Below are 23215 nucleotides of genomic sequence, written 5' to 3'. Positions count from 1 at the left end.
TATAGTGTGCCCCCAGCCCTGGTGGCTGTGGAGAGAGCCATAGCAGGTGGGGGCTAATGTATAAGTTATTTTTGTACACGTTCGCGTGTGGGTTCTGTGGCCCCTTCCCTTCCTTCTCAGCCCCGCTATATGTACAGAATATTGCTGTTGGATTCAGGACTGTCCTTTCCTTGTCTTTATATACATTAAACACATGAGAATCTTTTTTTCCTGTATTCCAACAGGTGCCTGGCACCTGGGCTCTCAGCACATCTCTACATCAGTATCTCTGATGCTGAGGCCAGCCTCAGCCCCAGGCCTAGCTCCTCTGCTGGCTGGCCTCAGCTCCCACCTGCCCCTGGGCATGACTCCCTGGCTGCTGAGGCCAGCGGATAGTAGGGCAAGAAGAGGCTCTCGGATGCGCAGCTCCTCATGGCACGGTGTGTGTGGAGAAGCAGCTGCGGGAAGCGGTCTGTGAAGTACTGGACAAAGTTGTCAGGGACATTGCCGAGCGTCTGCTGGACCTCACTTGGGAGTTCCCTGTAGTGGTGCTTCTGGAGGGGTTAGAGTCGAGTCCTGGCTCAGTGGTGACCAGGCTTTTCCAAGAGCCAGGCCCCACCCGAGCCCTGGAACGCACCTTGTTCCTCATAGCACGGAGCAGGTCTCGCACTGAAGTCCCCTTATATGACCGGAACCTTCTCAGATCTGTGGGCAGGGGAATCATTGGCAAAGCTGTCCCCACTGGAATTCCCTTGGCCTTCCTGGCCCACCTGACGTCTGGCCTCTACCTGTCTGCAGTGGCACTGAGATGTGCTTGTGCCAGTTGCCCCGGACCACGGCGGAGCCTCCTGCCTCCAGTGCCATCACCAGGGGTGCCTGTTCAGACTCCTTCTCCAGCCAGTCACTGACGTCCTAGGACCCCCGTAGAGCTCTTGAGCTTGTGACCACTTTCAGAGGTCACAAGGCCAGGAGCCTTTCCTCCCTCCCATGTTATCCCACCAGGTCTTTGCCAACCCATGAAGTAGAACTGTTGTCCTCCATTTTATAGAGCAAACCTGTTCAGAGGTAGAGTCCCTTGCTCAAGGTCATACAAGTTGCAATGGGCTTTCTGGGCACAGGTATAGCATGAGTGATAACTAGGGCTGGAAGCAACGGTGTACTTTCACCCAAGGGGCAGCTGGGCCTGGGGAGGTGGTGGTGAGTGGATTGGAGAGTCAAAATGACCACGTTTAGAAGTTTGTGCTCCATCTTGGTTTAGATAAGGAGCTGGGTTGCCTGGTGCAGGCAGACTATCCCCCCTTCCACACCCCCATCAATCTGGCTTCCCCTTTCTTCCTCTGAATCTAAACTTGAGACTTCCTGAGCCCATTCCCAGGATTTCCCCTGACCTGGAAAAACTGGAGCTGCTTGGCTCTGCTCCAAAAGAAGGGGTGGGCCAGCACCTGGTGAGCAGAGGGGCGTGCCTGCGGCTGTGGGCTCAACATGGCCTCAACCAGGCTCCGGGCCACCACCTTGTCTATAGGAGAAAGGGGATAGCTTTAGACTGCCCAGACTCATGCCCTGTTTCCTCCCTTTGCTGGACAAAGTCCCCCTCACCGTGGGCCTCTTCCTCCAGGTGAGCCAGACAGCCCGCCCCTGTAAGGATGTTTGCTTGGCGATAAAGACTTTCTCCAAAGGGATGGCTACCACCAGAAAGCACATAGTAGAACACGCAGCCTGCAGAGAAGATGTCCACTGCGCTGGTCTGGGATTAGAAAAAAGAAAATGAGGAAGTCTGCTTCCAGGAAGCCTGCTTTGCTGAATTCCCCCATGGGGAGTTTGGGTCAGAGTAGAGCTCAAGGGTGCTTCCTGAGAGGCATCTCCTTGGCCCTAAATCCCCTCCTCCTGCACCATTAAAAAGGGTTCATGGTTTTCATCCAAACTCTGTTCCTGCTGAGCTTCTAGCTCAGGTTTCCAAGAGTCATTCCTTCAGATCTAGCAGGTAACATCACTGAGCAAAGCTGGCCAGGCATGATGCAATAAGGCGGCAGAGAGGACTCTGTGATCTGGCATGGGCTCCGTCCACAGGCAGCAGCTGGTATTGAGCCCTGGCTGGTTGCCTTCAGGAAACCCTCTTGGGGTGTTAGAGCTTTCATTTCTCGAGAGAATCTAGGAACCCACATATTTATGCGTAATTTCCCAAAAGTTAAAATATTGGCCACTAATTAAAAACCAAAAGAACCTGTACAGGCTCCTAACTGTTCCTGTGGTCCCTGGGCCTCCAGATTACCACTTCTACTTTCTCTAAACTTTAGGGGTGGGAGTAACTTTGCCTAGTGACTGTCCTTTTGTGCTACTCTCATCTATGCTCATGACGACAACGTCTACACACACATTGAGGGCTCAGTAATCTGTACTCCTGGGGCCTCCAACTCAAGTGTCTCTGGAATTAGACACTGCTCTGTGCTTCAACTATATTAGCTCATCTGATGCTCCCCAGAGGGTCAACCCCAGTGGTTCTCCACCCTGGCTACATGTGAAAACCCCCTGAGGCCTTACCCCAGCTAATAAGACTGTAATCACTGAATGTGGTGATTGGGCAACTGATTTTTTTTTTTCTCAGTTATCCAGTGATTCTGCAGAACAGTGAAGAGTTAAAAGCATTATAACTCAGAGTTTCTTAACCTCAGCACTATTGACACTTTGGGCCTGATCATATTTTCTTATGGAGGGATAGTCACAGGATATTTAGCAGCATCATTTGTGTCTACCCACCAGATGCCAGTATCAACCCCTGCTGCCAACCACCAAGTATGGTTACCAAAAATATCTCTATACATTGCCCAGTGCCCCCTAGGTGGTGAAAGAGTCCCTGGTTGAGAGCCACTGCTCTAGGTAAGAAAGGATTAATTATCTCACTTTGCAGATGAAGAAACAGGTTCAAGCTCACATAGCAGTGATGTGGAGCCTGGGCATGAGAGGCACTGGGCCAGGGTGACCGGACAACTCACAGGGCTGTCTGGGGGCCGGAGCCGAAGGAGCTCAGGCGCTATCCAGCCCTCTGTGCCGGGGACACCTGAGCGCAGGCTGAAGCTACAGCGGCCAGCTGGCAGCTTCTTGCAGAGGCCGAAGTCAGAGAGCACCGCCCTGCTTCGGCCCTGGCTGTCAGGCCCCGTGATGAGCACGTTGGCTGGCTTCAGGTCTCGGTGCACTGTAGGAGCAAAAGGCAGCTGAGAGCGAAGGCGAGGAAGGCAGGGTGGCAGTAGGGAACAGGCGGTGGGTGGATACCTATGTGTAAGGAATGCAGGTGGGCCAGGCCAGACATGAGGTGCTGCAGTGCTGTCTCAGGCTCCAGGCCCCAGCGGTCCAGTTCTGGGCTTTCCACGTACTGAGGAGCAGTGAGGGGCAATGGTCAGTCTGCAGCCCAGGACCTGCAGGCCATGTATCTGCACCCCCCTGCACTCCAGCCTCACCTCCTGCAAGGAGGCAGGGCAGAGCTCCAGGGCGATGTAGTGGAACTGGGGTCCCTGCTCTGTACAGAAGTAGCGGAGCACGTTGGGATGCCTGTCTGACTCTTGTAGCAGCTGGACCTCCCGCTGGACCAGGCCAAAGCATTCACGAAGTAGTCGCTTGACAGCCACTGCCCGCCCCTCAAACTGTCCTCTGGTAGGTGGGAGAATGGAGATTCGGAGAGGGCAGATAGAGGAAAGGTTAGGGCTGGTGTGAGGCACCAGCCTGCACCCACCTGGGGGATCCTTGAGAGAAGAGCTCTCCGAGGGGCAGTAACTGAAAGAGCTGTGAGGGCCATGTCTTTAGCCTGGCTCCTGGCTGCCACTCACCGGAAAACGAAGGTCCCTCCGGCCCCACGGCCCAGCACATCATTGGGATTAAAGGAGATCTTCCCCACCACAGTGAGCTGCTCAGCTAGAGGGAAAGGACGGTGAGGTCTCAGGGAGCCACCGCTGCCCACCCACCCTGCCTTCACCTTTCTTCAGACTTCCCTCTTTCCATGCCCATCCTGGTGCCAGATTTCCCGGGTCCAATGCCTGGTGCTGCCACTTACTCTGTGTATATATCTGGGCATGTACTCAACTGCTGCGACCTTGGTTTTCTCATCTGTAAAGCAGTTTAGACAAGGCACCTGCTCTCCAGTTTGCTACAGTTCCAGCTACTCCCTATTCTCTCTTCCACATGGCAGCTTCACTCCTTTGCTTTATTCAGCTGGCCTACATGTGGGCATGAGTTTGCAACGCCCCTTTCAGCTTCCAGGATGTGCACCCTACTTTCTCTCACCTCTGAGCCTTTGCTGGTGGGGTTGGTGCCACCTGGATACTCCTGCTCCACTACCCTCATCTCACTCGAGTAATTACTTCTTATCCCAGGGTCCAGAGCTTAGCTATCACTTCAAGGACACTGGCTGTTTCCCCACGTCTGAGCTATGTGTGCTCCTCTGTGTTCACATAGCTCCCTATGTGACCCCACCGTCACAGCATTCAACACACTGCCTAATGACTGCCTGTCTTCTCTGGGCTTTGCCTAGAGATCATGAAAACACCAAAGTTAGGAGTTTATCAGCACTTTCAATGAGGGAAGTGAAAGAATAGGTTTTTTAATACCATTCGATATGGCAACAAGAAAAATAAAGTACCTAGGAATAAATTTAACCAAAAAGGTAAAAGACCTGTATGCAGAAAACTATACAACATTGAAGAAAGAAATTAAGGAAGACACAAATAAATGGAAGCATATACCATGCTCATGGATTGGCAGAATTAATATCATCAAAATGTCCATACTACCCAAAGCAATTTATAGATTCAACGCAATCCCTATTAAGATGCCAATGACATATTTCACGGAAATAGAACAGACATTTCAAAAATTTATATGGAACCATAAATCACCCCGAATAGCCGCAGCAATTTTGAGAAGGAAAAACAAAGTAGAGGGATCACAATACCAGACATCAAACTCTACTACAAAGCCACTATACTCAAAACAATCTGGTACTGGCACAAGAACAGACCCATAGACCAGTGGAACAGAATAGAAAGTCCAGAAATAAGCCCAGATCTATATGGGCATCTAATATTTGACAAAGGGGGCAAAACCATAAAATGGAGCAATAATAGCCTCTTCAACAAATGGTGTTGGGAGAGCTGGACGGCTACATGCAAAAAAATTGAAATTGGATCATCAGCTGACACCATACACAAAAATAAACCCAAGATGGATAAAAGACTTAAATATAAGTCGCAACACCATCAAAGTCCTAGAGGAGAACATTGGTAGGAAACTCTCAGATATCCCATGCAGCAATTTTTTCACCGATATGTCTTCTAAAGCAAGGGACATAAAGGAAAGAATAAGCAAGTGGGACCTCATCAAAATAAGCTTCTGCACAGCTAAAGAAAACATCAGCAAAATGAAAAGGGAGCCAACCGTATGGGAAAATATATTTGCTAATGATACATCAGATAGAGGTTTGATCTCCAAGATATATCAAGAACTCACTCGACTCCACTCCAAGAAGACAAACGATCCAATCAAAAAATGGGCAAAGGACCTGGGCAGACACTTTTCTAAGGAGGAGATACAGAGGGCCCAGAGACATTTGAAAGGATGCTCAGCATCACTAGCCATCAGAGAAATGCAGATCAAAACCACAATGAGGTACCACCTCACACCGGTTAGAATGGCCATCATAAAAGATCGACAAACAGGTGCTGGCGAGGCTGTGGAGAAAAGGGAACACTAGTCCACTGTTGGTGGGAATGCAGACTGGTGCAGCCACTGTGGAAAACAGTGTGGCATTTCCTCAAAAAGCTGAAAATGGAACTGCCTTTTGATCCAGTGATTCCCCTGCTGGGACTATACGCTAACAATCCCAAAATGCCAATTCAAAATAACCTATCCACCTCAATGTTCATAGCAGCACAATTTACAATAGCCAAGTGTTGGACGCAACCTAAATGCCCACCAGTAGATGATTGGATCAAGAAACTATGGTACATTTACACAATGGAATACTATGCAGCAGAAAGAAAAAAAGAACTACTAAACTTCGCGACAGCATGGATGGAACTGGAGAGCATTATGCTAAGCGAAATAAGTCAGGGGGCAAAAGACAAACACCATATGATCTCACCTGTAAGGGGAACCTAACCAACAATACAAAGATGCAAGGAGTAAAATAAGACCGGCAACACTGAAAGGAAAAGAAACCAACAGAGACAAGCGGGAAGGAGGGAGCGGGGGATGGGGAAAAGGAAGGGAAGGGGAAAGTCAAGGAACATATAGCAAGGACTCATGGACAAAATCACAGGGGAAGAGCTGGGGGAGGGAGGGGGGAGGGCACAGGGGAAGGTGGTGGGGGGAAGGCAGAGACAAATGTATTTGAAAAAATAAATTAAAAAAAAAGAAAGAATAGGTTTAAAAAAATAGTAACAGAGGAAATCCAGTATTATATAGAGACCGTTGCCATGGAGTCACAGTGGAGGCACCAGGCTCCATCTGGGTGTTTTATTTTCTTGAGGTTTTGTCCTGAAGTACCGATATCACTTTGATTATTTTTAATGGTGAGTGAAAAAATTTAGGTATTTTATATAATGAGGTGTCCTGGCTGAGCCAGGGCTGGGGTTCAATATCCTCTTTTCTCATCCTCCAAGGATGATTCGTAATACTGACTTATAAGGCAATTGAGGAGTCATCTGGGGAAGGAATTAACATGCCAGTGATTGGAGGCGTATGGGCTGTGGTGGTGAGGGGCAACTGAAGGATGATGGCAAGGAGGAGCTGCAGGACTATTTGACTAGAACCACCTGGGTTGTCTTGGAAAGACTCTGCTCAAGTCAGCACTTCCAAGGAGATGAGTGTTTCAGGGTATGGTGAAACCTACCCAGAGCCAGTAAAGTGACAGAAACTGCAACATTCAGGGCTCAGTGGAGAGGACTCTGTGGTGGGAACTTTCTAGAAGAATTGACTACTGAGGAAGGGGAGCTGTTCCTTCTCTACAGAGGCAAGGTGAACACAAAAGTGAAAGTTGCGAAAAGCACCAGATCCCCAAGCCACATATGGGGTGAACTTCAGCCTGAGTTAAGGCTCCAAGGCATGAAGCTGTGGTTTGAGCAGTGACCAGGAGGTGACAGCAGCAGGTTATGCAAAGGACTGAAGGACAGCCCAGCTCAGAGCCAAAGAAGCAGAAGAAGCCCAGATCAGCAGAAGAAGGAGACCAATGAAAGCATGAGGAAGGCCCTAAGGGGCATCCCACAAGAGTGAATCAAGTGAAAAAAGAGGAATGTTAAAAAAAATTAAAAGCCCTAAAAAGGGGAAGGTACTAAATTGTACCTAGGTAACTTACTATTATTGTTACCAAATATATTATTTTAGCACACACACCATCTCCTCAGTATGATTTAATAATGGTGATGGTGGTGACCTCTCCAAATGAGGTGATGTAATGAGGTGGGTGTTACTATTTCCATGTGACAGATGAGAATACCGAGGCTCAGAAGAGTTAAGCAATTGATCAAGGTTAACAGACAGAGGTGTTAGATCTACACCCAGTTCTATCTGCACCCTGAATCCTTGAAAATAACAGTAATAAAAAAATGGTAGACATGTCTAGAGTGCTCAGCTACATAGCAGGCACTATTTGAAATACTCTCATTAACTCATTTAGGCTTACCTACACCACTAGTGGCTTCTAATAAATGGATTTTAAAGCCAAACCAGCTCCTCTCTTTTCTCTGTCCTTGACAATGTCCTTTCCTGTTTACGTAAGCTCACCTTCAGGGTCTTCAAGTGGCTGGGTTTGCTTGGAGGGGCTTTGCAGTCTCTTCTGATCCTGTGGGGTGGTCCCTGAGAGCTGGGACAGAGCATCCTGTGAGATGGGAGGAGGGCCTGCAGGTGCCAGGGGGGCCTGCTGCTGCTTCTCCACCGGCTGGGGCTGCTGGAACACAGGGGCTTATGGGAGCTCAGCCCTGGCCAGGCCCTGCCCAGTGGTGGACCCAGCAGCTGTGCCTGAAAGAGCCTGCACTGGACCATGAACACACAAAGCACAGTAACAGGGACTTGGGGGAGCTGCTGGGAGGAAGGCAGGGGGAAGAATCGGAGCTGGGTGAGACAGTTGCTGAGCAGTCTTAAAGAGGAGGGGCAGAGTTCTCCCTAGGACACCCTAGGACAGACCTGAGGTTGGGGTGGTGGGCTTACCTGCCTCATCAGGAAGAGAATCCACCCTCCCAGGAGGACTGCAGTGAGACCGGCTGCCAGCAGGTCTTGGGGCCCCAGCCCTGGATTCAGGTGCGGAGTTTTCTCTTCAGGATGCAGCTCCAGGTCCCGCAGTTCCTCCCTACTCAGACTCAGGAGCTGGGAACAAACGGGCTTTCACTCTTCACACCCTCTCTCACTGGAAACCCCTAACCCTTCATCACCCAGTACAGGGCTGGGCTTAGCATAAGGGGCAGTGAGTGAGCAGTCCTTGGGGTGGGGTACAGGGTGCTCTCCGTGGTGCTGAAGTATCACGGTGCTCCAGGAGATTGGGCTCCCAAACCCAGCTGATGACCAGCATCTCCTGGGATGTCACTAAAAAACACAAATACTTTGGGGGCATTTCCAAAAGTGCAGATATCTACCTCCAGAGATTCTCAGTTCAGTGGGGCTGGAGTGGGCATCCAAGTGATTCTAGTGAGCAACCCGATTTGAGAATTATTGCTCCAAGCCATGGCTATTCCTTCTAACCTTGAGCTACTAGTGATTCTTATCCAGCCCTCTGCAAGGAGAACATGCTTTTATAGTTTTTCTGTCCTGAATTCTCACTTGATAAACACTGTGTAACTTTGACACTGAAGAAGAGTAAAGAAAACTGTGACCCATGTTTCACAATTTGGATGACCGATATCTTTTGACACTTTCTAACAACAAGAAATGTTTTTATTCTGGGAAATTACATGAAGTCAATTGACCACCCCAAATATTTTTCCTAGAAACCCAAGGAAAATGTCCAATGGCTGCCCACCCACTGGCCAAGTCTCCCTCTAAGCTCTCTGACCTTTCAGGACTGACCTCCAATAAGAGGGCTGGAGCTTGCATGCTCTTGGAGGATTTGGCTTCAGTAGTTCCACTCCCTGGGGTGGGATGGACTCTCAGCATGGTGGTGTGCAGTACTGGGGGTGGCTCATGGTGCCCTAAGGGACAGGGAAAAAGTCAGTGGGCTGAAGGTGACCTCTGCCTTCACAGGTCCTTCATCTTCATCTCTTCCAAATTTGAGCTACAGAATCTCACCAATGAGCAGCCACTGGATAGGGAGGGCCACACTGCCTGAGGGGTATTTGACAGCTGTGCTAGGCGAGCCCTCTCGCTCTCCTGAGACTTGGAGTGTCACCTCATCTGTCGTGGGGCCATCCGTGGAGGCCAGGGTCAGTCCACGAGGCTGTGGCAGAAGATGTAGAGTCATGAGTGAGGAGGGGGTCCCTCCTGCTCCATCCCCTCTTTCCGCCAACTCAGGGACCCCTTCTCACCACTAGGGCCACCCCTGCGTGAACCAGTGCTTTGGAAACATAGAAGCCAGCTTCATCCTTCCCTACATACAGTGTCATCCTAGTGGGGGAGAGGAAAGGGGAGAAAGATGAGTAAAGGTGGTGGGTGGTTCCAGTTAGTACTGTACCCATGTTCTTGTATTGTCCCCTCCCACATTGGTTCTGGACTTGGGCACCTGACTTGCTTTGGACAATGAGACACTAGTAGGTATGATACTAGTAGAGGTTTAAGAAGTGCTTGTTTAAGGGACTTGCCCCCGGTATTGTTCTTTGAAACCAAGACCACCATGGGAAGAAACCAGGCTAGCCTGCTGGGACATTAAAGACATTATCTGACACCCTCTAGGCTAAATAGCTCACCATCTTTGAGATAGGTAAGTGAGGCCATCCTAGATCATTCAGGCTCAGCCAAGCCGCCAGCTGACTGCACATATTAACTAAGGTCCCCCAGACCAGAAAACCACCAGCTAACCCACAAAATCTTGAAAGATAATGTTTTATATTTTGAAGTGTTCTCTCTCTCTCTCTCCCCTCCCTCCCCCCTCTCATTTCCTACTTATCCTTTAGGTTTTAATTCGGATGTCCCTACCTCCAGAAAGCATTCCATGACTGCCTCCTGCCATCAGTCTCAATTTAGGTACTCTTCCTATGCATTCCCATGGCAAACCTATTCCTCCCTTATCTAATCCTTTATCATATCATAACTGCCTCTTTACACACCTATTTCCTCTACTAGACTCTGAGATTTCTGTAGGTGGGAACACTGGCTTTATTACTGTATGTCCAGAACCTAACGAATGGCTGACACAGAGTAAGTACTCAATATTTGCAGAACAAATTGAATGAGTGCCTAATCCCTAACTTTCCCAGTCTATCATTTGGCTCCCCAAGATGGGGACTTAAAGGTTTTTAGTGTTGTAAGGCAGGGTGATAGTCTTTAACAATCAATAAGGCACAGTGCCTTTCAAGCAGAATAGGTGCCAGCTGTAGCACTGGAGGAGAGACCAGGAGACCACCTCCTAGGCCAGATTTTACCCTGTTAGTTGCTGAACAGTGGAGCTTTCTAGGAGGTCCTGGAGCACACAAAAACTGGTGCAAAACACTGGTTATTTATCAACTAGTTTGGTTGATATTTTGAAATATTTTGACCCCTGGTTCAACTATATTGGTATGTCATGGTCAGACATCACACTTGCCCATTAGGTCTGGGCTACACTTCCAGAGGGACCTCCCTGGACCCCAGGCATGGGCACCTACAGCAGTTGGATGTCCAAGACAGAGAAGTGTGTGGCTGTGTTCTGGGGGCCGGAAGCAGGCAGTCGGATGTGGCCCCAGCGGAGGACGAGGAAGTGCAGGGTGTCCCGAGCCAGTGTGAGATGGGGTAGCTGGCGCAGGCCGTCCTGGTGCCAGGTGTAGATGCCCATCACAGGCACACCCAGGTCCTGTGTCCACAATACCACCCCACTTCCTGGGTCCACAGTTAGCAGCAGGCCCATCCCACAGGATGCCAGGTGGCTCATGTCTGTCAAGAAAGATGGCTGGGAAGATGTGATTAGGCAGCTCTGATGTGAGGCACCTCAGAGCATCTTGGTGTGGTGGAGTTGCTCTGAGGGTGGGCCATTAGGAGGGTTACTCAAGTGTGTGGAGTTCAGGTGAGATCAACTGGAGGGTTGCAGGACAAGGGAATGTCAGTCGGCATTCTCTGGGGCACTTGGACCCGTCAGGGTCAACTGGGAGCTCTGTAGAATGTAGGGGTCTGTCAGGGTCATCTGAAGTGACTCATATGTTACTTGAGAGAGACCAGTTAAGATGTGGAGTAGTCAGTCAGTTGTGCTCTTTCTGATGACTTAGGATAAGTAATCAGGATGGCTTGCAGGCATGTGGATCACTTGGGTATCATTTAGAGTGTGAAGGAGGTCAGTCAGGGACCCTGGGGCTGTTACTTGTGATGTGTCCTGTGAAGTGATGGAGTCAGGGTACCAGGGGTTGTCTAGAGGCCCCTGTGAGGTCACTCAGGAAGTCTGGTAGGATAGTCATAATAACAAGAATGCGGTCAGGGTTATCTGGGGAGAGGTTACTTAGGGTTATCTGTCAGGGGTCATTCAACATTGAGGCTCAGTTAGGACATGAAGGGACTGCTCAGCATGTGTGTGGGTTGCTTGCGGTCACCCAGGATGTAGGGAATTACCCAGGGTGACCTGGTTGGGCTCACTTGGAGTATGGAGGAGTGAGGTTGTTACAGCAGCTCAGGGTACAGGAGGGTCATGCTGGGTGTTGAGGGGGGTCATTTGAGGAGGGTCATTTAGAGTCATCCATCAAAGATGTATCATTCATGTGGGGTCCGTGAAGAGGTCAAATAGGTCAGAATGTGGTGGGGCTGGTCATGGATGCCACATAAGTTTTCCTGAATTGGAATGCTGCTCCAAGATGGAGCCAGAGAAAGATGGCACTCACATTTTCCAGGGGAGACATCCATGGGGGGCGCTGAATAGCAGCGGTAGGTGGTATTCCAGCGCAGATCAGGGGCCCGCGGGTCATGCATGGTGACTGTGTACTCTGAGGACACCCAAAGGCAAGGTAACCATGCATGCCCATATGATACGCCTCCCATCTTCTACCTCAGAGAGTGACATCTTGTGGGGGTGGGATTCTCTGAGCACCGAGCCTGGGGGTGGAGTCTGTGAGGGTCACAAGGGCAGAAACCAGGTCTATGCTGGTTACTGCTCTATACTTTGCTCTTTGTTTAGTGCTCAGTGAAATGTTTATTGGCTGACAAATTGACAGACTGGTCCAATTCAACTTGGAGAGCAATTGCCGGGCCTGGGCATATCAAAAGAGAGGGCTGCCCAGAGCTGGGGCTCAACTCACGCGTGCGGCCAATGTAGAGGCGGGGGGTAGAAAGGACCTCTGTAGTCAGAGTCATCTGTGTCTCCCCTGATTCAGGGTCCACCACAAACCAGGCATCCTGCTTTCGGCCTGTGGAGGTGGAATGTGTGTCAACCCTCAAGACAGCTTGGGAGAGGGTGTGCAGCCTGTCCATCCTGTGCCCTGTTGGCCTGTCATGGCCTAAGTCCCTGTCCCTGCTGCCTAGATCTGGACCTACAGGCTGGAGAGATGCTTACCTGTGTAGAAGACACCATCTGAGCTGCGGCACGGGGAGGCATGCACCAGTTCGGGGATGGTGAACGGCAGTTTCTGAGGAGATGGCAGAGTTCCAAAAAGGAGTAAGAGCAGAAAAACTCACACAACCTATTCATGAAACAATTACTATGATTTCCATTTTTCCAGAGAGGCTTAGAGAAGCTAGGGAACTGCTCCAGATTTAAGGATCCTGAGAGACATGACAACCAAATGCTACAGCGATTCTGGTTCGAATCCTGGACTAAGAAACAATGAAGGACACCATTGGAACACTGAACAAAATTAATATGGGCTGTGAATTAGATAATGCTATTGCATCAATGTTAAGTTTCCTTATTTTATTCACTTATACTCAGGATATGTAGGAAAAGGTCCTTGTTCTTAGAAATACACAGTGCCACTTTAGGAGTAAAGGGTATAATGTCTGCAACTCACTCTTGACTGCATAGTGCAGAAGAAGAAATTTTTAAAAAAGATTTTATTTATTTATTTTTAGAGATGGGGAAAGGAGGGGGGAAAAGAAAGGGAGAGAAACATCGATGTTCGAGAGATACATCTATCGGTTGCCTCTCGCATGCCCCTAACTGGGGACCTGGCTGGCAATCCAGGCATGTGCCCTGACTGGGAATTGAACCAGTGAGCTTTTGGTTGACAGACCAGCACTCAATCCACTGAGCCACACCAGCCAGGACAGAAAAAGAAATTTTGTATATACATATGTAATATTCTTGGTATTCTATTTATCTATTTATCATCTACCTCGAGAGAGCAAAAACAAATGTAATAAGATGTTAAAAACTGATGAATTTGGGTAAAACGAATAAAGAACTTCTTGTACTAGTCTTGCATTTTTTCTTATATTTGAAATTATATTAGAATGAAAAGTTACACACACAGAAGAATCCCCAAACTCCACATACAAAGCTGTTGCCAGACCGTACCCTAGGCACACACAGTACTGAGGGAGAGAGAACTGGGGCTTCCTGGGGGCATAGGACCAACAACAAGAGGTAATTACGATCCGTAATTGTTATGGTGTGGTTAGTGTTCCTGAAAGAAACTGAGGGGCACCTATTGCAGATGTTGGGGGACCGAAGAGCTGTTTGAGGAAGTTCATTCATTTAACAACCACTTAATACGGCGACCTAGTAGTAATCTAGACCAATAAAGTCTGCAGTGGCATTTCTGGTGTGTGTGGGAGAGAGAGGATAAACAACAAAAAATATATATATGATATTAAAAACAAACACACTCAGAGAACTAGGCTAAAGGCTGCTCTGAGATATCAGTTTTCATAAGGTGGCTGGCATGGTAGGGGAGGGAGTGAGCTGCAGGGACAAGTGGAGGAACAGCGCTCCGTGCAGGGGGGCGGCCGGTGCAGAGGCCAGAGGCTGGAGGAGCTACCCACTGCGCAGGCCCGTGTGAGGCCGTTGTGCCTGCAAGTGCTGGAGAAGGGAGGCATGGTCGGAGGTGAAGGTAGCTGGAGACAACATCGTGAGCTGGGAAGGAGTTTCTATTTCATATCAGGACTTGAAGGATGAGTAAGAAAGGGCTGGGGAAGGGGCCCACGTCTCACAAATATTGTGGTTCTAGCTTCTGGTAGGGTCACACTCCTTTCTCTGATTCAAGCAGGCACAGCTTTGAGGCTTTCCTTAGCCACTGCGAGGAGAGGAGAGGAGACATATATCCTACCATGAGGATGCTGAGAGCCCATGTGTGAGTCACATTTGTCTCTTCTGCTTAGGTGATTGAGAAGCCCAGGCTGAGATGGAGCCTCCAGCAGCTTGAGTCTCCAGGATGGCACAATGCACAGAACCCCCTGCCCCTGCCCAGCCCTCCAGCTGCCAGCAGGAAGTAGAGAAGGAGTGTTCCAGACATTGGAGACAATTTGGGTGAAGCCCCGGAACTGGCATATTAAGTTGAACAGTGTGCGTGTGCACGCGTGTAGGTGAGAGATGAGGCTGGAGAAGTGAGAGGGCCTCAATCATGGAGGACCTGTCGAGCTTTGTCAGGGCTCCTGGACTTTATTCTAGATGCAGGGAAGTGGGGGAGGAGTGTTCCGACTCCTGATGGCTCTCTCTGATGTGACCGGAGATCTACTCTCCATACCTCTCCATCCTACTCCCTCCCACCCTACCTCCAAAACACACTTGTTTAAATGACATCAGCAGACGCCCCATGCTCTGGCTTTCAGTGTGAGACTGGGCATATATCCCTGTCTCCTCTCCACAAGGTCATCATGGCCTGGCTGTGTCATGGCCCCCCGTCCCCCCACAGGCTCATGGAAGGTGACCCTCTTCTCAACCCCCTTCTGGCTCTGGGTTGTGGTCACTGCTCCTTCCCATCCCTCTGAGCTTAGGGCTGATAATGGCCCCTCACTATTATGGGCTATAGGAAAGTTCATTTTGCCCACATCTTTGAAAGCAATCCTTTCAACAAGACCTCCTCAAGCTATCCTATTGAGTGTGCCAGCTGTTTGCCACTGGGACCTTGCCTGACTCACAAATAACATTTCTTACCAATTTAGCTTTTAACTCTCATACTTAAGACCTTTGTGTCAGGCAGGCCTCTTGGCACAGTCAGAATTTTGACAAATCATATTCCACCCTATTCCCTGGGAGTCATGTTAAATAGCCCCCACTGCAATCCTGGTGTGGAGGATGGAAAAAATGGCCACAAATTCCTCCTGTCCCCCTGTGCTTAGCCATGTGACATTTCTGATGAGACCTTAGCTAATGATAATGGCAAAGCTTGAGAAGTGCTTGTGCATTGGCCTTGCCTTCCCTTGCTGTTTTTAGTTCCCTTTTTGGTACCATGTAAACAAGACCAGGCTTGCCTACTGGAGGATGAGACACACGTGGCCTAGTGGCTTCTGCCAAAAGCTAGCCAACCATGGTCCAGCCTTCATAAAAGGAGCCATCCAGCTGACCAGCAGCTGACCACAAATGCTTAAGCAAGCTCAATCAAGGCTGCCCCACCTAAATTGTCATCCCACAAAGTTGTTAGTTAAGTAAATTGAGTTTGGGGCCATTTGTTATTTAGTAAAAGCTAACGGACACATAGGTTTCCCCTTAAGACACTCAGAGTCCTGGAAAAGCCCTTTTGTCAGCCTTCTTTGCAAACACAGCCAAAGCCACCCCCACAACCTCCTTTCAACAGGTCCCTCCAGACAGGCTTCCCATTATGCACCCAGAGCCCTGACTTACCCTCTGTGGGACACTCAGATTCTGACCATACTGTTCCCCCTGTCTCCTCAGTGATCTGCCTAACAGAGGCCCCAGCCTCTCTCATCCCCAAGCACTGAAGGACACACACCATTAATCCCTGCTGTTTCTGGGTCCCCAAGATGTACAGGCTGCCATCAGCTGGATCTGAGAGAAAGGCTGTTCTGTAGAGCAGAAAGGAATGGGGGTGAGGGAGGGCATGACCCCTGGTTTCACAAAGGTGCCCTTTTCCTCCCACCTCCTAGCTAGTAGGAGCCCACCCTTGCAGGAGGAACACAGCTCCAGGCCCAGTTCCCCTCCCCACCTTCCATCACCCAAGCCCCCAACCCCATACAGACACTATGGCTCCTCCAACTCCCAGATGCCCTCTCCTTAAAAGGCCACAGGTTCACTTACTCTGTGACGTACATTGGCCTTTGGATGATAGGATCTGCAGGGACAGGGACAAGGAGTATGAGTCATCCCCCCTTTGCGCTCCCCACTGAGAAGCATAGATCCTATTTCACTGGGTCCTTACTATGTGCCAGGCACTAACTCAAGCATCTGACATACATGAATTATAATCTTCCTGAGAACTCTGTGAGGGAAGGCCATTACTCTTGGCTTCATTTTACAGGAGAGAACATTGATGTTCAGAGAGTCAGAGTGGCTTTCCCAAGGTCACATAGCGGCTAGGTGGTAGAGCTGCCTCCAGACATTGGCGTGTGGAATTCTAGATCCTATGTCCTTACCCTTTATTTCATAGTGACACCACTCTAACTCGGGGTCCAAGGAGAAAGGAGTGACCACCCCTTGCTCACCATCCTTCAGTGTCCACTTCAAGTCCCCTGTCTTCTTGCTTAGTGCATGGAGACTCCCATCCAGGGTGGACACCAGCAGGAGGTTCTCCAGACTGAGGGTCTGGACCTGCAGTGGGAAACAGTCGCCTCGTTTGAGAGGCCTGGGACCACCCCTTTTCCTTGCCCCAGGCAGGGCTGGCTCTGACTCTCAAGACCTCTGGAGACAGAGAAAGAAGGAAGGCTGATTGGGAAAGCCCTTAGCTCCACCTACCGATCTCTTTGACCTCAAAGAGGGATTGCACTGGGAGTCAAGGCCTCCTGGCTCCCACTGTGTTGAATTCCTACTCCTTTCCCCACCCAATTCCTTCTGGTTTCCCAAAGAAGACTGAGGCCTTTATATATAAAAAAAAAGTCACTGGTACTGGCCTTTACTAGGGGATCTATGTTATTATTCTTACCTTTGTGCAGGTAAGGAAGACGGGCTCAAGAAGGTAAGGCATTCAGCCACATAAGTAACAAATGGCAGAAATGGGACTTGAACCACCAGCTCTGAGATTGCAGGACCTGGTCTCTTTTTCCTTTACCACACTGTCTGCCTCCCATAAGAACAACCCCTTCTGCCTCCCTAAATGAAACCACTTGCTTTAGGAGCCCAGGCTGAGGGATGGCGGGCTTCCATCTGGCCCCTGCTGGACTAACTCACCTGCTCTAGCCCCTCCTTGAGCAAATAGGGTGAGGCTGATCTCCCAGCAGGAACCTTAACATCCGGGTGGCCCAGCCACACCCCTGAAAAGGCCACATCCTGCTCCAGGGACCTCAACACTGGTTTGGGGGGAGAGTCACAGAGCTGCCTCCCAGTTACCTGCCTGTTTGGTGATCTGCAACGTGGCAGGAGGGAGCATGGTCCAGAGAAGAACCCGCAGACTTGTGGCCCTCAGTGGAGTTCTGTTTGACTATAATCATGTTTAAAATTTGTTTTTTAATTAACTGCCAATTAAAGCACTGGAAAGATTTTACTTAAAATCTGGATTTTTAATTTTTCTTATTTTTCTGGAAACACCAGATCTCCCCACACTGGGCTCACATTCCTACTTGGCAACCGTGGGGTGGATCCAGAGCTGGGAGCTGAACCTGGGGGTACCCAACTCTATTGTCATCTCTTAGCTGTCCTGGGGGCTCCAGACCCAACAGCGCAGGAGACTCCATCCACGTGCACTGGGTTCCAGGCTGGGCATCTTTGGCCTTCTTGTGGCATTTCTGTAAGACTGAACTCTCCTGCTCTGAACAGGCTGGCCTAGATGCCCACACCTCCCTCCAGCTTATTTATCCCAGTAGTTCTCAACCTGCGGTCCTGTCATGGGTGAGGGCGGCACTTTGTGACACCTGTATTTGTCTGTAAAACGGCGTGTCGGCGCATTTCTCAGAGGACCTTTAAGTTGACCGTATTTTCCAAGGCGTCTGGGATCACAGAAGTTGTAGGTAGCCCTGTAGTAAAGCCAGCCCCACGCCCCCCACCTACCCCTGCCCCAGGCTGTTCTCTCCATCCGCACCTTGAGCTGCAAGAGGGGCGGGATGTTGGGTCACCTGTGCCTTTCCAATCTGGCACATCTCTCGGGCTAAGTGTTTGTGGGGGAAATCGGCAACTCCCCAAAGCTGGGAAGTTTTCACGCGACAGGGGCCGACTGGAGGCCACCCTCGCCCGAGGGAGAGCCAGACACTCCTGCTGCTCCGCCGCGCCCCAGCCCTCTGCGCCCGCGGACCTGACCTTGGAGGCTGCGCCGCTTCTCACCTGAGGCGCGAGAGTCCCCAGCAGCGCCGCCAGTAGGAGCCAGAGCCGGAGCCCGAGCGGCGGCCACCTGTCCCACCCAAGGGCCGTGCTCGCCATAGCCGAGGGCAGCAGCAGGGCTGGCCGGGTTCCTTGGTGCCTCCAGTCGACAGCTCGGCCCAGTCCAGCCTAGAGGAGACTCCGCCCCGGGCTGGGCCAGTTGGGTGCGCGGAGGCTGGGGCCCAACCTCTTACTCCCGCCCTCCCCATCACACCGCCCGGGTATTCCCCAGGCACTCTACTCCGCAAGGGACAGCTCTGGCTTTCCCGGGGAATTTACCACCTGCTAAGTACTGTACCAAGTGCTATGCACCCTACATTAGCTCATGCAATCTTCTCAGTGTTACCCGTGTGAAAACCGAGGCTCAGAACTAGAAGTCAGGTTCCTGTCTGATCTCAAGGCTGTGCTCCATTACTACGTGAGTGGCCTCTGCTGAGAGATAATAAATGTGAGAGATAATTAATTGACTGACTCAATTGTTCATTCGATAAATACTTATTATGTCAGCCTAGTGAACAAGAGAGATAAGTTCCCTGCATTCGTAGAATGTACAGATTGCTGTGTGTTAGGCATTAGGTGTCCGGCGACATAGCATCCAAGGACGCCTGGCTGTGGCGGTGACAGCCCCCACTGCAGGCAGACCTTGCAGACTTGGTTCAGGAAAGGAGTGCAGGGGTCTGGTCTTTCAAGTTTATCTCACACATTTTTCCTTCATCCTGTGTAAAATTCTTGCTGATTTGGGGATCATGAAGCCTGGCTCTGGCCCCTCCTTCTCCTCCTCTTTGTCATCCTGGGCCCTCCTCATCACACCCCACAGCCACCCAGCACTTGACTAGCTGTCTCATAACCTTCATCTCCACCTAAACTGTTGCTGTTGCCAATGGTGTCTCCAGTGGATACCCAGTGGACACCCCATGGGCAGCCTAGCCTCTCTGGTTGGTGACTACACCTCTCTAGTGACCTGATCCTCCACACCACCCACTGCATGGCTATGCCCTGGACCTCATCACACTCTGAATGGCTTTACCTTCAATGTTCCTTTCCCAGCCACATCTCCCCATCCTTGCAGCTGTCCCACTCCTTCATCCTTTGTACCTGTTCCCTGACCTAAATGATATTTCAGTCCCTCTGTCTCTCACCTAGCCTTTCAGCCCCTTCTTGGTCCTTATCCAGTCCAGACCTTCCAACTGACCACCTGAACTACATCATTTCCTTAAGCTGGGCTTCCTAGAAACAGGGCCCGGGGGCGGGGGGCACTTTGAAGGAAGTAGGATAGAGCATGGGAAGAAACCAGGAAAGGATGGGATCTCAGCTCTAGTCCAGTGTTAACCTGGTCCCGCAGGGAGATCCTGCAGGCCAGCCCTTTGTGCTCCCTGGTCTTTTACCCACTCACTGTTAGCCTCTCCCAGGGGTCTGGGCATGGTCTCCCAGGCAAAGCAGCTGCCATTGGCTGAGGGCAAATTTTTGCAGAAGGGGGTAGCTTTAAGTCCATAGTAACCACACTCAGCTATTGGGAGTGGGCAGCCTGGCTCTCTTAAGGGGACAGGTCAGTTGGCATCAGTATCTGCTACAACTGGTGATCTCAGTTTCCTTGCTCTGACTCTCCAACCCAGCAGGATCCTCTTCTGGAAAGATGCAACCGACCATCTCCTTTGTTTCTATTCCAAAGTCTGTAGGCCCAGGTCACTCACAGATCAGTTCACATGTCTTCTGCTCTGCCAAGTCCCTCTCCATTCCCCCAGTGCTCTTAGAGGTTGTTGCTTCCAAACTCATGGTGTCACTCACATGTCCTCCTACATTTTGAATGAGGTGAGCCCATTATGCATGATATCCCTCCAATGTCTTCATTTCTCATCTTTAGGTAGAAACATCTACAGCCACACTCATCCTCACCTCCTTTCCCCAAGTCTCAGGGGAGGCACTGCCCCTCTCTCTTTAGAAACGACCCTTTTCTGCTTCCTCCAGGACAGTAATTCATAAATGTTTTCCCAGGCAGCCCTTCTCCTTCTTAAGGGGGGCTGTTATGAATTTATTGACTCTCAGGAGGGATGAGGTAGCAGGAGGGGAGAGAAAACAAAGCTTCTCTTAGTTTTTGAGTTTTTAAATAACTCATGGCATGAACCCCAACTTGAAAGAATAAATACTGAGAATAGAAAAGATTCTGCAGACTTGCACAGGAAGGAAGATGAGGAGGAACAAGAAGTAAGAAGACATGGTAGGTATGAAAAGGGGGACCCATGCTGCAGTCCTCTCACCCAGGGATAGGACTCCACACAGGTTTGTGGGGTCCAAAGGCAGAGGGTACTTGTATCTCACTTCCTCGGTAGAGCCCAAGGAAGAAGTAAGACCAGAAGATGTAGGATCTCTGTCTGGACTGAGAGGGGGTGATAGGGGGTTGCCCATTGTCCAGTGGGATATGGAGGTGAGTGAATGTTTCCCACATGCCTGAGCTGGTCGGGGAGAGAGAGGGATATTTCAGAAGGGAAGGAGGGACAATACAGCAGAGAGGACAAGAGACAGGACCAATGAAACCATGGCATCTCAGGGGATGCCATCTGAGATAGAGGATAGGGACTCTCTGTCCTTTTTCCTTCTGACACTACATAAATTCCATGGAATTTAAATCTACCTTGGAGAAAAGCTGGGAGAAGCCAGGTGGGACTGAATTTCTTCTACCTGGGACAGAGGGAATTTAAAATAAAAAGTTAAATTGAATTACAAAGAAATAAAGTTACATTTCTTCTCCACACCTCAGTTTGTGCTCTTAAGTGCCCTGCTACTACATAAACATACATACATCAATAGTCTTTCTCCACTTTAGCAAGATAATGGAGAAAATAGGGACAGTAACAGGAAAAATGATCCAATCATAATAGCAATAAAAAGAAAATTCTTGGAAATATATTTAACTAGGAAGACACAAGACCTGTATGAAGAAAACAATAAATTCTTATGAAGGATATAAAACAAAATGTGAACATATGAAAAGATATCACCCTGTCTTCAGACTAGAAAGTGAAAAAACCACAGTGGTTTAGTCCTAGCCATAACTGGTCTATTTCTTGCTCTGACTTCATAAGGCACCAATATGATAGAATTACAAACCATTCCTATATAAGGCCCTGGCCGGGCCAAGTTTTTTGTCTTTATAGCCTGGAAAGCTGTTTGCAGTGACCTGTTGGACTTGGATTTGTTTGTTTTAAGCTTTCTTCCCCCATTTTGTTTCTTTTAAAAATTTCTTTAATCTTATTTCTCCATTTTTCTTTATTGTTATTATTACTATTATTATTAATCCTCACCTGAGGACATTCTTGTTGATTTTAGAGAAAGAGGAAAGGAGGAAAGGGGAGGAGGGAGAAACACCGATGTGAGAGAGAAACATTGATTGGTCGTCTCCTGTATAAGCCCCATGTGGGGATCAAACATGCAAACTAGATATGTGTCCTGACCCGGGATTGAACCCACAGCCTTTTGGTGCACAGGACGATGCTCAACCAGCTGAGCCACCCAGCCAGGGCTCTTTATTTTCTTTTACTTTTCTTATTCTCTTTTCACAGTTTTCTTTTTTCTCACTTTAAAATTTTCTTTTTCTCAATTTTTGTTTTTTTCTCTTCTCATTTTTAATTTTTCTTTATTTTCTTTTGAATTTCTTTAGTTAGTATAGTGAGTATTGATATAGTTAGTATAGTTAACATTGTATATTACTATTGTTAGTTATTCATTGTTAGTACAGTTGGCACAGTTAGTATAATTAGTATTATTTACCAGTATTATTTATTCGCATAGTTGGTACAGTTAGTATAGTTAATATTGGTATAGTTTGTATTATTCATCAGTATTTATTAGCATAGTTAGCATTGTTAGTTATCATAGTGTAGTGAGTATTGTTTGTAGCATGGTAAGTATAGTTAGCACTGATAGTGTTTTCAGTTAGTGTAGTTAGCAAGTCACCTTGTCAAATGAACATGCAGCCATTTCTGCTGACAGGCAGAGCCATACTGGTGATTATGAGGTCCTGAACAGCACTGGCCCAGCACGTTCTGACCAGGACAGAGGCGACTGTCAAAGTCATTAATCCGTGGGGCTCCTCTAGACTTTTTCAAGAAGTCCACTGTATGAAGGGCTTTAATCACTCAAATATTATAAAGTTATTTGAGGCCCTGCCCAGGTGGCTTAGTTGGTTGGAGCAGCAACCCATACAGAGGGTTGTGGGTTCAACCCTTGGTTAGGGTGATACAGAGAGGTCTGATCAGATCACTGGGGAGAAGTAGGTAGGGGCCATAAAAGGATGTTGCCCAAGGCAATGGTAAGCAGTCTAGGACGGGATTGGCTGAGAAGCTGAATGCCTCCAGAGCCCATGGAATTATGGGCTAGAAGACTTGAAATAAAAGAAGGGCTCTCAGGCTCTCAGGCTGCCTGGCTAATTTCTTCCTCAGGGATGCCTGTGTGATAGTGCTGTAGCTGCCTGAATTCCCCAATGGATAGTAGGAACTCCAGGCACAGCCTCGGATTGGTCTGGCCTGGCAGAGGGTGGCAGAGTTATTCTTCTTTGGGTGTTATAGAGGGGACGAGCTCTGAGGCAGAAGACTGCCATTCTTCCAAAATTGTGTTGCTTTTGTATGCTATGTTGTTTTAATTTGTAATTAGAAATAAGATAATTAAAAACTAACAGGGGAATGATAGGAGAACTCAGGTGATGAAGAGTTTAGCCTTTATTGATAGGTTTAAGTGATTAAAGGTGTAACTAAAGAG

The 23215-nt window shown here is 49.1% G+C and overlaps 1 protein-coding gene across 1 annotated transcript; it reads right to left on the bottom strand.

The window, feature by feature from the left end:
• Positions 1–120: 120 nt before the first annotated feature.
• On the bottom strand, positions 121–18523 carry ERN2 (endoplasmic reticulum to nucleus signaling 2). Its single transcript, XM_054580933.1, has 22 exons — positions 18428–18523; positions 16660–16765; positions 16256–16289; positions 15951–16023; positions 12617–12689; positions 12363–12470; positions 11949–12050; positions 10752–11016; positions 9477–9555; positions 9241–9388; positions 9022–9143; positions 8170–8325; positions 7747–7909; positions 3798–3882; positions 3432–3621; positions 3247–3346; positions 2970–3169; positions 1576–1723; positions 1368–1495; positions 768–891; positions 617–684; positions 121–533 (listed from the first exon to the last, which is right to left on the bottom strand). The coding sequence occupies exons 1-22, from the start codon at positions 18521–18523 to the stop codon at positions 321–323; spliced, it is 2781 nt and encodes a 926-aa protein (XP_054436908.1). The 3' UTR covers positions 121–320.
• Between the last annotated feature and the right edge of the window lie 4692 nt (positions 18524–23215).

Source organism: Pteronotus mesoamericanus, unplaced genomic scaffold (genome assembly GCF_021234165.1).
Source record: "Pteronotus mesoamericanus isolate MK-2021 breed Mesoamerican mustached bat unplaced genomic scaffold, CSHL_Meso_final contig_64, whole genome shotgun sequence".
Taxonomy (NCBI): domain Eukaryota; kingdom Metazoa; phylum Chordata; class Mammalia; order Chiroptera; family Mormoopidae; genus Pteronotus; species Pteronotus mesoamericanus.
The sequence above is the reverse complement of the archived record's forward strand: the minus strand, read 5'-3'. Positions and strand labels throughout refer to the sequence as shown.